We start from the raw sequence: 16118 nt of genomic DNA, 5'->3' as shown, positions 1-16118 counted from the left end.
GTATTGATGATAGCTGTATAACGTTTTTAATTCTCCAATTTATAGGGAATGACATTGTAACTAAGAATGGACAAATGTGCTGAAAGTATAATTTGCTTGTTAGAACGAATAGTCCTATGGAATTTCGTTTTGGACAATTGAATGATGATAAGAATGATGATAATGAAAATCCTTTAAAATTCTGTAATCGAATGTTATTTCCGGTTTTCAAATGTTCATAATTAAATTGAATATCAACATTTGAAATTTCGAATGTAACATTCGATTTAATAAATATTATTCAGAAGTTCAATAGTTCATGTGGTAGGCGATTTAGTAAATTGATACATAATAGATACATATATATGAATTTTAATGTTTCTATTTCGAATATTGCATAATTCAAATATTACATTTAAAGAAAGCATTAGAAATACTATTACATTAAACGAATGCTAGAATGTTGTGCAAACATTCAAAATTCTAAACTCACGAATGTGTTAAAATTCTTAAATTTTTCGAATGTTGCAAAACATTCGCCCATCCCTAATTGTGACCTAAATGATGCAATCTAAAACACTTTTGAGACGTTAATCAGCAAGTCCAAAATAAAAAGACAATACAACAATATTCAGATTTTTAAATGAGCAGTAGATTTTTTTTGCTGACAAATGTAAAAATGTACTTCAATTTGCCGTCCCCCTGTATCATGTGACAGCCATCAGCCAATAACAAACTCTTATACGTATACACTCTGAGCTCTTGTACATGCTTAGTAAATTGGAAAATCTCTTAAAACTGCATACTCTATTTGAAGCATGAAAGTGTAATTTTGCCTTTAGTGTACCTTTAACTAAAAATCCCTGAAAGATAAGCTTATAACTAAAATATAAAAAATATTAAATGCTGAATAGACATTAACAAAGCTACTCACATGAATACCAAATCATCCATCCAATGATCTCATTCTCTTGTACCTTCTGACAAATTATTTTATTATTTAGTGTCCTCTACCTCTCTATAGAATGCAATGTAGAATATTTATGAAAGAACAAATGGATTAGTGTGCAATCAAAGCAGTCAAATATGCTGTATGATGTTGATATCCTATTACCCAGTCTTCAAGATACAAGTATGAAATCTCTCGGATGTTTGCCAGTGTTTAACAACTTGACTTTGGCTTGCTGTATTATGAACTGTGCTCCCTTTGTCAAAAGCTCAGCCATCAAATTGGCCAACTGAGAGATTTAATAATCATTTTGACAAAAAAAAGGATCTGCAATTATTTCTTCCAGTTCTCCACTCCTGAATTGACAAACGCCATCGAGATTTATTGAAAGACACTTTGCAAATAAACATGCTTCACAGCTGTCCTGAAGTTTTGTACTGTTACATCCAAAGTGCTATCAGGAATGTTTCTGGGTAAATAGACTATACAAACTAAGAAATATGTAGATGCAATAAACCTATTTTAATGATTTCCCTAATTAAAGGGGCATTACAGATTTTTTTAACATAAAGGGTTAGGGTCATATCTATCAAACCTTGAGTATGATCAGGTTGATTGACACCCCCCTGCTGGCAGCCTGCAGGGGCAGCGTTGCACCACCGGCTGGTGCAATGCTTAATACGGAGAGCGTATTGCTCTCCGCATTCAGCAAGGTCTGTCGGACCTGATCCGCACTGTCGGATCAGGTCCGACAGACCTTTGTTAAATAGGCCCCTTAGATTACAAGAGGAGCGCTAATTTATTGTGCGCCCATAAATGGGCAAATTCGCTAGTTTACAGGCGCACAATAAATAACCAGCCATTACAAGTGACTGGTTAATGCTAGTCGCAAGCTTGCGCCATGGTAGCAATTAGTGCTCCAAAAATTAACGAGAGGTCAGACCTCTGGTTAATTTAAAAAATGTTCCCATATTGCCTCCAAAATAAAGTGTTTGTTTCCTTTTTTGTTTAAAAAAAAAGGTAGCATTTTTTATTAAACAAAAAAAAAAAAACAGCATGAAGCAGTTTTTAGGGGTTAAACTGTGCGGGTGTGGGGTGTTAAAAAAACAAAACAAAACAGTATTGAAAAGTGCCTTTACGTTGCTGTCTATGGGGACGGTGTGTTCCCAGAAAATATATATGTATATATCCCAATGTGTGGAGTACACATTGGGGCATATTTATCAAGCTCCGTATGAAGCTTGATGCCCCCGTTGGGGCATATTTATCAAGCTCTGTATGGAGCTTGATGCCCCGTGTTTCTGGCGAGCCTGCAGGCTCGCCAGAAACAGCAGTTATGAAGCAGCGGTCACAAAGACTGCTGCTCCATAACCTGTCCGTCTCCTCTGAGCAGGCGGACAGACATCGCCGGAAATCAACCCGATTGAGTACGATCGGGTTGATTGACATCCCCCTGCTGGCGGCCCATTGGCCGCGAGTCTGCAGGGGGCAGCGTTGCACCAGCAGCTCTTGTGAGCTGCTGGTGCAATGCCGAATACGGCAAGCGTATTGCTCGCCGTATTCAGCGAGGTCTGGCAGACCTGATCCACACTGTCGGATCAGGTCCGCCAGACTTTGATAAATTGGGGCCAATAACTTTTTCTATGGGAAGTTGTCCTTGTCAGCCACTGACCAGCAGGTAACTTGGTATTGGTATAATTTCCTTTTAGTTTCAGTTTAAATTTAAACAGCTTTTACGTAACCCTTTTATACAACAGACTTTTTTTTTTACATGTTTAACTGCTGCTCCTCTATATACAACCTAGAAAAGCATTGAATACAATTAACAATGTATACACAAGTACAAATGCCAAATGAACAGGTGTTAAAAGCAGCAATTAGTGTGAATGTTCACTGCCTGTCATATCAATTGGTTGTTTTGTCTGGTGCTTGTACAATTTATAGTAAAGTTCACAACTCATAACATACAATTGGATGAAAATGATTCCCGTTTATGGTTTAATGCATGTTTCAGTCTGCCAAACCATAATAAGTAGAGGTATTGATGCCTCATGTTTTCTTGTTCCATGCAAGAGGGAGAGGTATTGTCAGCTGCTATTTCATGATACAGAGAGGTTGGTATTTTATGGCTAATTATTTTGCTCTTCAACTATCTGGAACTAAGTACAGTAGTAAAGATGTGTATAAACCATAGAATGATTCACCACCTGTTTGGGATGTGATTCGTTTGTCTGTAGCTAACCATAGAGTTGCACTGGCTCCTCATTAATTGTTTACATGAATACTATGTGTGTCAGTGTTCATACTGAATACAGCACTATGCAGTATGTGCAAAAGTATTTTTATTAAATCCACTACAGATGACCATGGTCATGTTTTGGCCATATGTAAGGATTTTGCCCAGTCAATGGTCCCCATTTAGCAAGCTTAGAAAGCACCTTCGGGTCCCGGCATTTCAGACTCACCTGAAACAATAGTTAAATAGCTGCGGCCTTAAGAAATCATCCCTATCCAATTTGATTGGGATGATTGAAAGTCCCTGCTACCGACCAGTTGGCATCAACGAGCTGCGGGCAGCTTGTGCAATGTTAAATGCGGACAGTGTATGCTGTCCACTCGCAGTGATGTCCGGCCGTGAATTATGTCCAAACAACCTATGATAAATGGAACCCAATAAGTAGATTAATTTATCTTTTGAATCTATTACAGAGAGATGCAGCCTGTCTTCCTTGATTGAAATTCATTGTTAATGGCCTCTCCAGTTTGTCCAAATCTTACTTAATTCTATGGAGCTTACTGAAAAAGAAATTGAGCAATGATTGAGTTTTGCTGAAAGACTGTATAAAATATCATACAAATGGGAATGCTGGAGAAACTGTTAGTTAAATTATTGAATTCCCTGACATCTGCACATGTGAACCCTACATTGGTTAATGTTATGTTTACTATATAGTTTGTGTTATATATGCATGTCACTCACTCTTATTGAAAAATAATAATAAAAGTAATAGCAGTTGGAGTGATCTCAGCATTCTTTTTCACTGCTTCAAGTTGTCCAATTTCATCTGCAATATTGCTGTGATTATATTTGATTTCTCTACTCCGTTATAAAGCAATGATAAGAAAATGTTCTAATGCATTAGAGTATTTTCTTATTGCACTATTGCTAACCAACTATGCTCATTAGCCTCCCCTTATTGGCTCAGAGGCTGTTTACTATTCAGGTATGGATCAGTAGTGCGTTGCTGGTCTAGAGTTTATACTTAAAATTTTGTACCTTCCTACAAATCATATGGAGAGTCCATAAGGACCTACACATAATAAAACTCCACATTACCTTTTATACCTCCAGTACCAGTGTTCAAGACAAAATGATTAACTACACAATAGGGAAATCTATCTCTGCCTGAATATATGTGGGTTAGCCAAAATGTTCTTAAATTACACAGCAGTGTTTTTGGAGACAATTTCCCTAAGTATTAAATGTTGGTAACAGTTATGGACTGAAATACAGATTCCTTTCTGGCATCAAGTTTAAAGGGACATTAAAGTGACATGAAACCCAGATTTTTTTCTTTCTTTCATGTTTTAGAAAGAGCATGCAATTTCAAACAACGTTCTAATTTTCTTCTAGTAACTAACTGCTTAATTCTCTTGAAATCCTTTGTTGAAAAGCATATCTAAATAGGCTCAGTAGGTGGTGATTGGTGGCTGCAGTGCAGATAGATGCCTTGTACGATTGGCTCAACCATGTGCATTGCTATTTGTTCAACAAAGGATATCTAAAGAATTAAGCAAATTAGCTAATGAAAGTAAATTGGAATGTTGTTAAAAAAATGTATTCTCTACCTCAATCATGAAAGAAAAAAATTGTGGTTTATGTCCCTTTAACTTTACCACTAAAATCTCTAAATTGTATTTGTTATTTTACTCTGATCAGCACTAAAACTGTTGTCTATAAAAATACAGTAACTTTGCAGTTATGGATAGATTCACTTTTCTAGATACACTGGCCTAAGTTATGAATTAAGGAAACCGAATACTAGTAGACATTTCCAATCATTTCCAATTCTTGTTTTCTAAATCTATCAACATTCATTTCCCAACTTTTTTTTTTTCTGTAAGGTCTTTGTGGTGAATAAACTCTGAACAAGGGGTATATTCTAAAGTTTTAGAACAATTTATCCAATTATTTATTCATATACATTCAAGAAGATGAATGTTTTACAAAGGAAAACCTTAAAGTTTTATAATATAACCAAAATCTAAAAATAAATCTCATTAAGGCTATGTACTGCACAGATTTAGGCAAATTCTTCATAATAAAAAAAATAATAATATTCATACAAATTTATTCAGGTGATTCAAAGTTTAAATTATATGAGGTCACAAAAACAGATTATCAGCAAAGGTGCATATGTACAAACATGTTTTTTGTCACTGCCTCAAATGGCTCACCCAGTATATACTCTGGTGTTGGGTTAATCTACAGAATTTGTTCCTAGTAGTTAAAATTGATGAATAGCAGACACATATTTGACAGTGTGGACGGCTATTGCTGCTTGATGCTTTTAAGAGAATGACAGCTTTAGTCTTGAATCCATTGCAAACTAGACTGTATCTTGGTATGAGCTGACAACCAAAGCTCCCTTGAGGTCAACATTAATTATGTATTATTCATATACCCTTTCTCCCCTTCTTTTTAGGAGCTTTGCCGTCAGCGCATGGCTGTCAAGTCTTCTGATCGGCCAGAGCCCCTGCACAGTTCGCGCATCAATAGCATCTCTTCACAATTTAGTGATGGGCCTATGCCCAGCCCCACTGCCAGGAGCAGCACATCATCATGGAGCGAAGAGCCAGTACAGTCAAATATGGACATCTCTACCGGCCACATGATTTTGGTAAGAGGAGTGTCTTATTTTTATTTCGCTTTTCTATTCCTTTTAACTACTTTAAATTTGATCACACAAATGAAATAAATTTGTCCAGCTAAATGAAAGTGAGAAGCTTGTTTTTAGAAAAAAATAAATTGTTAACTAACTGGACTAGTAAAATGTAGGATTACTGGTAAATATTTTGGACATATGTTGGATAATCTACTCTATGGTGTACAAGGGTAATGAAAAAAATATAATAAAATAAATATATGTATATGTTTATCTGTAATATTCTGCTTGGTTTTATAAACTAACCTTACAGCATATATTTATCATTTATGTATGGTAATTTGCTAATAATAAGCATATGGAGCCCTTGACTAGAGGGAGGTGGGGAATAGCCTTAATAATATGCTTATAAAATCCATCTATTATTTAATGTCCCTTTAACTTCCACTTCCAGATATAGGAAGGTGGAAATATGCCTCCAAGTTTAGCTGGTACATCAAGGTTGTGGCATCCTTTTTAATGAGAGTATACTGATACAGAAAAGAGAAGTTATTCTCAAAGTAGAGAAGATATATTTTGTACAACAGAAAATGTTGATTTGGCATTACTTCCTTACCAGTTACATAGTGTTTCTGCTCCCATGGCTCATTGGCATGTCATTAGAAACCTAATATTTTTATCTTTTTTATAGCGAATATATCAGTAAGTGGTGATATGAAAAAAATACTGGAGTCTTAGATTTTTTCAGGCTTTCAGAGGGTCAAGTCTGATACATAGCTGGCAGATTATTATAAGAGAGGTTTTTTATATTGAATCATAAAGGGACACAAGTAATTTTTGCTTAAGCCTTCTAAAAATGACTTTTTAAAAACACTTTTATTTCATTTTTATGATACAAAGAAAAATTCATATATAGGGCTGGAATTACCTCTGCGGGACCCATATGTATGAATTAGTGCTGACAATCCATAAAAACAATACCTTACTAATAACACCTAAATCTAAACAACTTAAATAAAAAACAATAAATAGATTGGTAGATAGATGGATAGAAAAACAGATAAATAGATAAATAAGGAAATAAATACATAGATACATAAAACCTCTGGTGCCCAACTGCAATCTAAGATCAGATTCCATTTAAGCAAACATATGTCTCAGGCATTTTTATCTCAGACCTCCCAAATGTCACTCATTCTGCAGTATTTTCCAGTTTGGGAGTTCTGTCCCACTGTTTTTCCTGTTGATTTCAATGGCTTGTAAGTGGACCAGTCTTACACAGCAAAATCTGAGTCCTCCCTACTATGTCCACAGACACACCCATAAACCATCAATCCCTGTCTTGATTCAACACTGATTCAACCTATGGCCCAACTATCCCTGCCCACTTGTCGCCCAGACTTTATTCATAGCCACCTGGTCCCAGGTAGCAGCCTGGAACTGTATTGATTCCAAACACACAGTCTGCACAATCTGTTTCGTCTACCACAATGCAATGTGCATTAAAATACTATGTTTAGGCTGTGCAGCCTTAGCATCTGCCTTTATTGTTTATGAACCTTTAAAAAGAATGTCTCTCTAACCACAATGTTTTGGAAATTGAAACCTAAAAGTCTGTCATTTGCAATTTATTTCTAAAAGTTTACAAATATTCAAGAATTATACTCGGTGTGGGCCCTTTCGAGTGGTACTTTGTACCAAGATTTACTTACCTAGAAATTAACGTGCGTGTAGAGTGCATTTCCCCATTTTTTTATCTAACAGAAGGCTATTTAAAATGTAATATAGTTTACAGTGTTCTCCCCAGGACCTATTTAAGGCTAGATTATGAGTGGAGCGCTATTTTATCACTCCCATGCAAATTCTGCTGGAAGTAAGCTTTTTTCGCATGTTGCGTAGCGTGCATATTACAAGTTGAAAGTAAAAGTAAAAAACTGGGAAAAAAATCACACAAGTTAAGCAAACCATCTCAAGTGCGCTAATATTTCCCCTTCCAATGTTCTTCACATAACAGAATATGTTTTGTTTATTCATAAATACACATTTCTATGTATATATATATATATATATATATATATATTGTGTTTTTTTTGTAAAATATATATATCTATACCAATATATAGGAATGTCTATTTATAAATACATACAGCATATTCCCCTGTGTGAAGATCCTTGGAATGCGAAATATTTACATTAATAACATAGTTAAAACCTTTATTAAACATGAATATTGCATAAATATGATTTTTTTAATGTTTTCAGCTAAATGACTACAAAGGGATCCAATGCACTCTATATATGTCTATATATGTATACACACAGTATGTATTGATGTGTTTATTTGTGTATATATATATATATATATATATATATATATATATACATAAATATATATATTTAGACATCTGTGTGTATGTATCTCTATGTTAAAGCCCTTTGCAGCCGTTTTTTCACCTGAGACTTTATATCTTTGAGCCCTTATAACTTTTTATGCATTTTTTAAATTAACTTTTATTGGATGGTGTTATTATGAGTTGAACTGTACTTTTAAATTTGTTTTTAAAGTTTTTTTGTGTAACTTTTTAGTGGAGCGTAGCAATTAACCAGAGATCTGAAGTTGCGCTACCCAGACGTGCATTCAATTGCGTATGAGCGAACGCGTTTACTTTCAACCTGTAATAAGCTACTTCTGACGTGCAAAGATCTGCGATAAACCCCTCTTCGATCACGCAAATGTTAGCTCGCCACTTGTAATCTAGCAGTTAATGGGCAGGCCATCTGGCTAATTTTTCTGACCACCTGGCTAATTTTAAGTCAATATTAAGGTAAAATTGTCGAATACATTTTCTGTTTTGTTTCTTGCACAAATTTCTATTAAATGTTTATGTTAAATTATGCAATTTCTGCATTGGATAGTTTAAGTAACATTTACAACTAAGAGAATTATAATATTTCAGAGTATTACATGGCCCCCACCCGGCTACTATAAAGCCAACCAGCTGTCAAAATATTCTGTAGAAAACACTGGTTTACATATTTTTCAATAGTTTCATGATAAAAAAAATAATAATTTTATATGCTTGTAAAATGTGTTGTTGTTCACTAGTATAGCGGTGGGAGTAGCCCTTATCAGACAGTGAGCAATCTATCCCATGTTTATGTTAGGTAGAACCTCTTCCTATCAATGACAAAATCAAAATAACCGGTTTTAAAATATCTTTTTATTCATGCCAATAAATATGTTATCATTTTAAACTAATGCTCATTTATATGCATGATAGATTTTTTGATGTTGTACTTTTAACTAACTCAGACACTTAAAAATATACATTGGCAACCAAGTATAATTACTTGGGTTCGGAAAAAAGATGGGTGGTATTAGGTATTGGAGAGAAAATTATAAAAAGAATTGTTAATGGAAAGCTCAATATTATACAAAGTTCCACATCATATCTTAATTTGTGAACTAGCATTTTTGCTTTGCAAAAGGATTTCCATTGTGGAAAATTTAAATTTACAATGAGCGTGTTGGATATTACATTCTAAAAGCATGGACTTTAATATGGAGTTGCCCCCCACCCTTTGCGTCTATAACAGCTGCAACGCTTCTAGGAAAGCTTTCCAAAGGATTATGGTGTGTGTCTGTTGATATTTCTGCCCATTTAGCAAAAAGACCATTTATAAGGTCAGTCACGGATGTTGGATGAGGAAGAATCGCATTTGGCGCTCCAATTCATGTCAAAGGTGTTCTATGGGGTTGAAGTCAGGGCTCTGTGCAGGCCACTCAAGTTCTTCCACACCAAGGACCTCATTTTGTGCACAGGGGCACAGTCATACTGTAACAGGAAAGGACTGTCCTCAAACTGTTGTCACAAAGTTGGAAGCACCCAATTATCTGAAATCTCTTTGTATTTTGTTCACTGGAACTAAGGGACATTGTCCACACTTCTCCAGGCCATTATCCCTCCTCCACCAAATAGTTGGCCATATGCATTCTGGTAGGTAGCGTTCTCCTGGCATTTGTCACACCCAGATTTTTCAACCAGACTGCCAGATGGTGAAGTGTGATTTAGCTCTGTAGAGAACACATTTAAAGCCATTGAGCTATTCCGTGCAACCCAGGGTACTGCTACTGTTTGTCTATGGAGATTCATGGTTATGCGCTGGATATTATGCACCTGTTAGCAATTTAGCAATGGGTGTGGCTGAAACACCTGAAATTAGTAACTAGTAGGACTAATTTCAGGTGTTTCAGCCACACCCATTGCTAACAAGTCCACCTTCTTTTGGCCATATCTCTCTCTCGCTCCCTCTCATGAGATATATATATATATATATATATATATATATATATATATATATATATATATATATAATCCAAAACAAAAAGCAGACATCCTCCGAATTTAAACACCAAAAATAAAAAGTTTGAAGACGGGGGTAAAACCCCGAAATGTCATGATAATTGGATTAAATTAATATTGGTGTTTAAATCCAGAGAGTGCCTGCTTTTTGTTTTGGATTGTATTTGATGCTGCTGAGCACCCCAGTTACTAGAGGATATTCGAGAGTGATAAACCCTCCTGAACTATATATATATATATATATATATATATATATATATATATATATATAAGAACAACAGAAGAGGGAAGGGCGCACAGACACAAGGATCCTGGTGCAGTATCTTAAAAGTCCACAGACATAAAACACGAACATAAGCCAAATTTGCACTCACTTGTAACAACCTCAACACTATGAGGTATGATGAAAGCAGGGGGGCTTCTCACAGCCAGTCAGATCCTCTTAGTCCAGTTCCTTTTTCTCTCCCAACAGAAGATTAACCGTTATCGAAGAGCTCAGCAGCTGTCTTACCCAGCTGTGTATATACTGTATACACAAGGCTCAAAATGTCAAGTCCTAAGCTACTAGCCACGACAAAATGTTACTCGCCACTTCTAATCCCACACCACACTCACTTACTTCACACCCTCTTTACATATGTTTAGCCATTGTGAAACATTTTATAATATTGTGTTTATTTTATACCATAACAAATTAAATAATGCTACATATAGTAATAAATTAACAAAAATAAGTTCATAGCAGTTAGAAACGTCAACTAGATTTTCTGGGGAAGGCAACAGCTGGGTAGAAAAAGGAAGTTGTTGAACATAGAGAATGCAGAGAGTGCTGACAGTCATATACGGTCATAGCAGGCCTGGAGATTTTTTTTTTTTTTTTAAAATGATCATCTCTCCCTTCTCGCTCTTAACTATCTTTCTCTTGTTAAGTGTATCCAGTCCACGGATCATCCATTACTTATGGGATATTAACTCCTCCCCAACAGGAAGTGCAAGAGGATTCACCCAGCAGAGCTGCTATATAGCTCCTCCCCTAACTGCCATTACCAGTCATTCTCTTGCACCCAACGAATAGATAGGATGTGTGAGAGGACTGTGGTGATTATACTTAGTTTCATACCTTCAATCAAAAGTTTGTTATTTTATAATAGCACCGGAGTGTGTTATTCCTTCTCTGGTAGAATTTGAAGAAGAATCTACCTGAGTTTTTCTATGATTTTAGCCGGAGTAGTTAAGATCATATTGCTGTTTCTCGGCCATCTGAGGAGAGGTAAACTTCAGATCAGGGGACAGCGGGCAGATTAATCTGCAAAGAGGTATGTAGCAGCTTATTATTTTCTGACAATGGAATTGATGAGAAAATTCTGCCATACCGATATAATGTAAACTCAGCCTTAAATGCAGTAGCAGCAACTGGTATCAGGCTGTCATGTATGTATATTTTACACTTCAGTATTCTGGGGAATGGCACTTCACTGGAATTATACTGTATGCATAAAACTTTAGCCTAATTTGCAGGGACTAGCAACAGGCTTTTTAATAACACTCAATTTATTAATGTTAAACGTTTTTTGCTGGCATGTAAAATCGTTTAATTTTCTGAGGTACTGGGTGAAAAAATGTTTTGGGCACTATTTTTTTCCACTTGGCAGTCGTTTTATTTAATTTATGACAGTTTACTGATCTCTCTCACTGTTATGTGTGAGGGGGAGGGGCCTTTTTTGGTGCTTTTGCTACGCATCAAAAAATTCAGTCAGAAGTTTATTGTCTTCCCTGCATGATCCGGTTCATCTCTACAGAACTCAGGGGTCTTCAAAACTTGTTTTGAGGGAGGTAATCACTCACAGCAGAGCTGTGAGATTGTAGTTGACTGTGATAAAAAAACGTTTATTTCTGTATTTTTTTTATTTTTTTTTCTGCTATCAGGGTTAGTTATCCTTTGCTAATGGGAGCAATCCTTTGCTAAAATTGTGTTTTTTACAAAGATTTGATGCTATAACTTTTCAGTTTATTAATTTTCAACTGTCATAACTTTTTCTGTGCTTCTTATAGGCACAGTACGTTTTCATATTATAGTAAATTACTTGAAAAGTATTTCCAAGTTGCTAGTTTATTTGCTAGTGTGTTAAACATGTCTGATTCAGAGGAAGATATCTGTGCTATATGTGCTAAAGCCAAAGTGGAGCCCAATAGAAATTTATGTACTAACTGTATTGATGCTACTTTAAATAAAAGTCAATCTGTACAAATTGAACATATTTCACAAAACAATGAGGGGAGAGTTATGCCGACTAACTCGCCTCACGTGTCAGTACCTGCATCTCCCGCTCGGGAGGTGCGTGATATTGTAGCGCCGAGTACATCTGGGCGGCCATTACAAATCACATTACAGGATATGGCTACTGTTATGACTGAAGTTTTGGCTAAATTACCAGAACTAAGAGGTAAGCGTGATCACTCTGGGGTGAGAACAGAGTGCGCTGATAATATTAGGGCCATGTCAGACACTGCGTCACAATTTGCAGAACATGAGGACGGAGAGCTTCATTCTGCGGGTGACGGTTCTGATCCAAACAAACTGGATTCAGATATTTCAAATTTTAAATTTAAGCTGGAAAACCTCCGTGTATTACTAGGGGAGGTGTTAGCGGCTCTGAATGATTGTAACACAGTTGCAATACCAGAGAAAATGTGTAGGTTGGATAAATATTTTGCGGTACCGGCGAGTACTGACGTTTTTCCTATACCTAAGAGACTTACTGAAATTGTTACTAAGGAGTGGGATAGACCCGGTGTGCCGTTCTCACCCCCTCCGATATTTAGAAAGATGTTTCCAATAGACGCCACCACACGGGACTTATGGCAAACGGTCCCTAAGGTGGAGGGAGCAGTTTCTACTTTAGCTAAGCGTACCACTATCCGGGTGGAGGACATCTGTGCCTTTTCAGATCCAATGGATAAAAAGTTAGAGGGTTACCTTAAGAAAATGTTTGTTCAACAAGGTTTTATATTGCAACCTCTTGCATGCATTGCGCCTGTCACGGCTGCAGCAGCATTTTGGTTTGAGTCTCTGGAAGAGACACTTGAATCAGCTCCATTAGATGAGATTACACACAAGCTTAAAGCCCTTAAGTTAGCTAACTCATTTATTTCAGATGCCGTAGTACATTTAACTAAACTTACGGCTAAGAATTCCGGATTCGCCATTCAGGCACGCAGAGCACTGTGGCTAAAATCCTGGTCAGCTGACGTTACTTCTAAATCTAAATTGCTTAATATACCTTTCAAAGGGCAGACCTTATTCGGGCCCGGGTTGAAAGAAATTATCGCTGACATTACAGGAGGTAAAGGCCATGCCCTGCCTCAAGACAGAGCCAAACCTAAGGCTAGACAGTCTAATTTTCGTTCCTTTCGTAATTTCAAAGCAGGAGCAGCATCAACTTCCTCTGCACCAAAACAGGAAGGAGCTGTTGCTCGCTACAGACAAGGCTGGAGACCTAACCAGTCCTGGAACAAGGGCAAGCAGGCCAGGAAACCTGCTGCTGCCCCTAAGACAGCATGAATCGAGGGCCCCCGATCCGGGAACGGATCTAGTGGGGGCAGACTTTCTCTCTTCGCCCAGGCTTGGGCAAGAGATGTCCAGGATCCCTGGGCGTTAGAGATCATATCTCAGGGATACCTTCTAGACTTCAAATTCTCTCCCCCAAGAGGGAGATTTCATCTGTCAAGGTTATCAACAAACCAAATAAAGAAAGAGGCGTTTCTACGCTGCGTACAAGATCTTTTATTAATGGGAGTGATCCATCCGGTTCCGCGGTCGGAACAAGGACAAGGGTTTTACTCAAATCTGTTTGTGGTTCCCAAAAAAGAGGGAACTTTCAGGCCAATCTTGGATTTAAAGATCCTAAACAAATTCCTAAGAGTTCCATCGTTCAAAATGGAAACTATTCGGACAATTTTACCCATGATCCAAAAGGGTCAGTACATGACCACAGTGGATTTAAAGGATGCTTACCTTCACATACCGATTCACAAAGATCATTACCGGTATCTAAGGTTTGCCTTTCTAGACAGGCATTACCAGTTTGTAGCTCTTCCATTCGGATTGGCTACGGCTCCGAGAATCTTCACAAAGGTTCTGGGTGCTCTTCTGGCGGTACTAAGACAGTGAGGAATTGCGGTAGCTCCGTACCTAGACGACATTCTGATACAAGCTTCAAGCTTTCAAACTGCCAAGTCTCATACAGAGTTAGTACTGGCATTTCTAAGGTCGCATGGATGGAAGGTGAACGAAAAGAAGAGTTCTCTCTTTCCACTCACAAGAGTTCCCTTCTTGGGGACTCTTATAGATTCTGTAGAAATGAAGATTTACCTGACAGAAGACAGGTTAACAAAGCTTCAAAATGCATGCCGTGTCCTTCATTCCATTCAACACCCGTCAGTAGCTCAATGCATGGAGGTGATCGGCTTAATGGTAGCAGCAATGGACATAGTACCCTTTGCACGTCTACATCTCAGACCGCTGCAATTGTGCATGCTAAGTCAGTGGAATGGGGATTACTCAGACTTGTCCCCTACTCTGAATCTGGATCAAGAGACCAGAAATTCTCTTCTATGGTGGCTTTCTCGGCCACATCTGTCCAGGGGGATGCCATTCAGCAGGCCGGACTGGACAATTGTAACAACAGACGCCAGCCTACTAGGTTGGGGCGCTGTCTGGAATTCTCTGAAGGCTCAGGGACAATGGAATCAGGAGGAGAGTCTCCTACCAATAAACATTCTGGAATTGAGAGCAGTTCTCAATGCCCTTCTGGCTTGGCCCCAGTTAACAACTCGGGGGTTCATCAGGTTTCAGTCGGACAACATCACGACTGTAGCTTACATCAACCATCAGGGAGGGACAAGAAGCTCCCTAGCAATGATGGAAGTATCAAAGATAATTCGCTGGGCAGAGTCTCACTCTTGCCACCTGTCAGCAATCCACATCCCGGGAGTGGAGAACTGGGAGGCGGATTTCTTAAGTCGTCAGACTTTTCATCCGGGGGAGTGGGAACTTCATCCGGAGGTCTTTGCCCAAATACTTTGACGTTGGGGCAAACCAGAGATAGATCTCATGGCGTCTCGACAGAACGCCAAGCTTCCTCGTTACGGGTCCAGATCCAGGGATCCGGGAGCGGTTCTGATAGATGCTTTGACAGCACCTTGGACCTTCGGGATGGCTTATGTGTTTCCACCCTTCCCGATGCTTCCTCGATTGATTGCCAGAATCAAACAGGAGAGAGCATCAGTGATTCTAATAGCGCCTGCATGGCTACGAAGGACTTGGTATGCAGATCTAGTGGACATGTCATCCTGTCCACCTTGGTCGCTACCTCTGAAACAGGACCTTCTGATCCAGGGTCCCTTCAAACATCAAAATCTAATTTCTCTGAAGCTGACTGCTTGGAAATTGAACGCTTGATTTTATCAAAACGTGGTTTTTCTGAGTCAGTTATTGATACCTTAATACAGGCTAGGAAGCCTGTTACCAGAAAGATTTACCATAAAATATGGCGCAAATACTTATATTGGTGCGAATCCAAGAGTTACTCATGGAGTAAGGTTAGGATTCCGAGGATATTGTCTTTTCTACAAGAAGGTTTAGAAAAGGGTTTATCCGCTAGTTCCTTAAAGGGACAGATTTCAGCTCTGTCCATTCTTTTACACAAACGTCTGTCAGAAGTTCCGGACGTTCAAGCTTTTTGTCAGGCTTTAGCTAGGATCAAGCCTGTGTTTAAAACTGTTGCTCCACCATGGAGTTTGAACTTAGTTCTTAATGTTTTACAGGGGGTTCCGTTTGAACCCCTTCATTCCATTGATATCAAGTTGTTATCTTGGAAAGTTCTGTTTTTAATGGCGATTTCCTCGGCTCGAAGAGTCTCTGAGTTATCTGCCTTACAT

At 37.8% G+C, this 16118-nt stretch overlaps 1 protein-coding gene across 1 annotated transcript in view; it reads left to right on the top strand.

Annotated features, from left to right (window-relative positions):
- The window catches only part of PTPRN2 (protein tyrosine phosphatase receptor type N2), a 1723588-nt gene that overhangs the window by 1571823 nt on the left and 135647 nt on the right, over window positions 1-16118 (top strand). The window contains exon 14 of the mRNA XM_053715671.1: window positions 5635-5829. Coding sequence (XP_053571646.1) covers window positions 5635-5829 — 195 coding nt within the window. The remainder of the gene's footprint in view (window positions 1-5634; window positions 5830-16118) is intronic.

The sequence above is a fragment of the Bombina bombina genome, chromosome 5, assembly GCF_027579735.1.
Source record: "Bombina bombina isolate aBomBom1 chromosome 5, aBomBom1.pri, whole genome shotgun sequence".
NCBI classification, from domain to species: domain Eukaryota; kingdom Metazoa; phylum Chordata; class Amphibia; order Anura; family Bombinatoridae; genus Bombina; species Bombina bombina.
The sequence above is the reverse complement of the archived record's forward strand: the minus strand, read 5'-3'. Positions and strand labels throughout refer to the sequence as shown.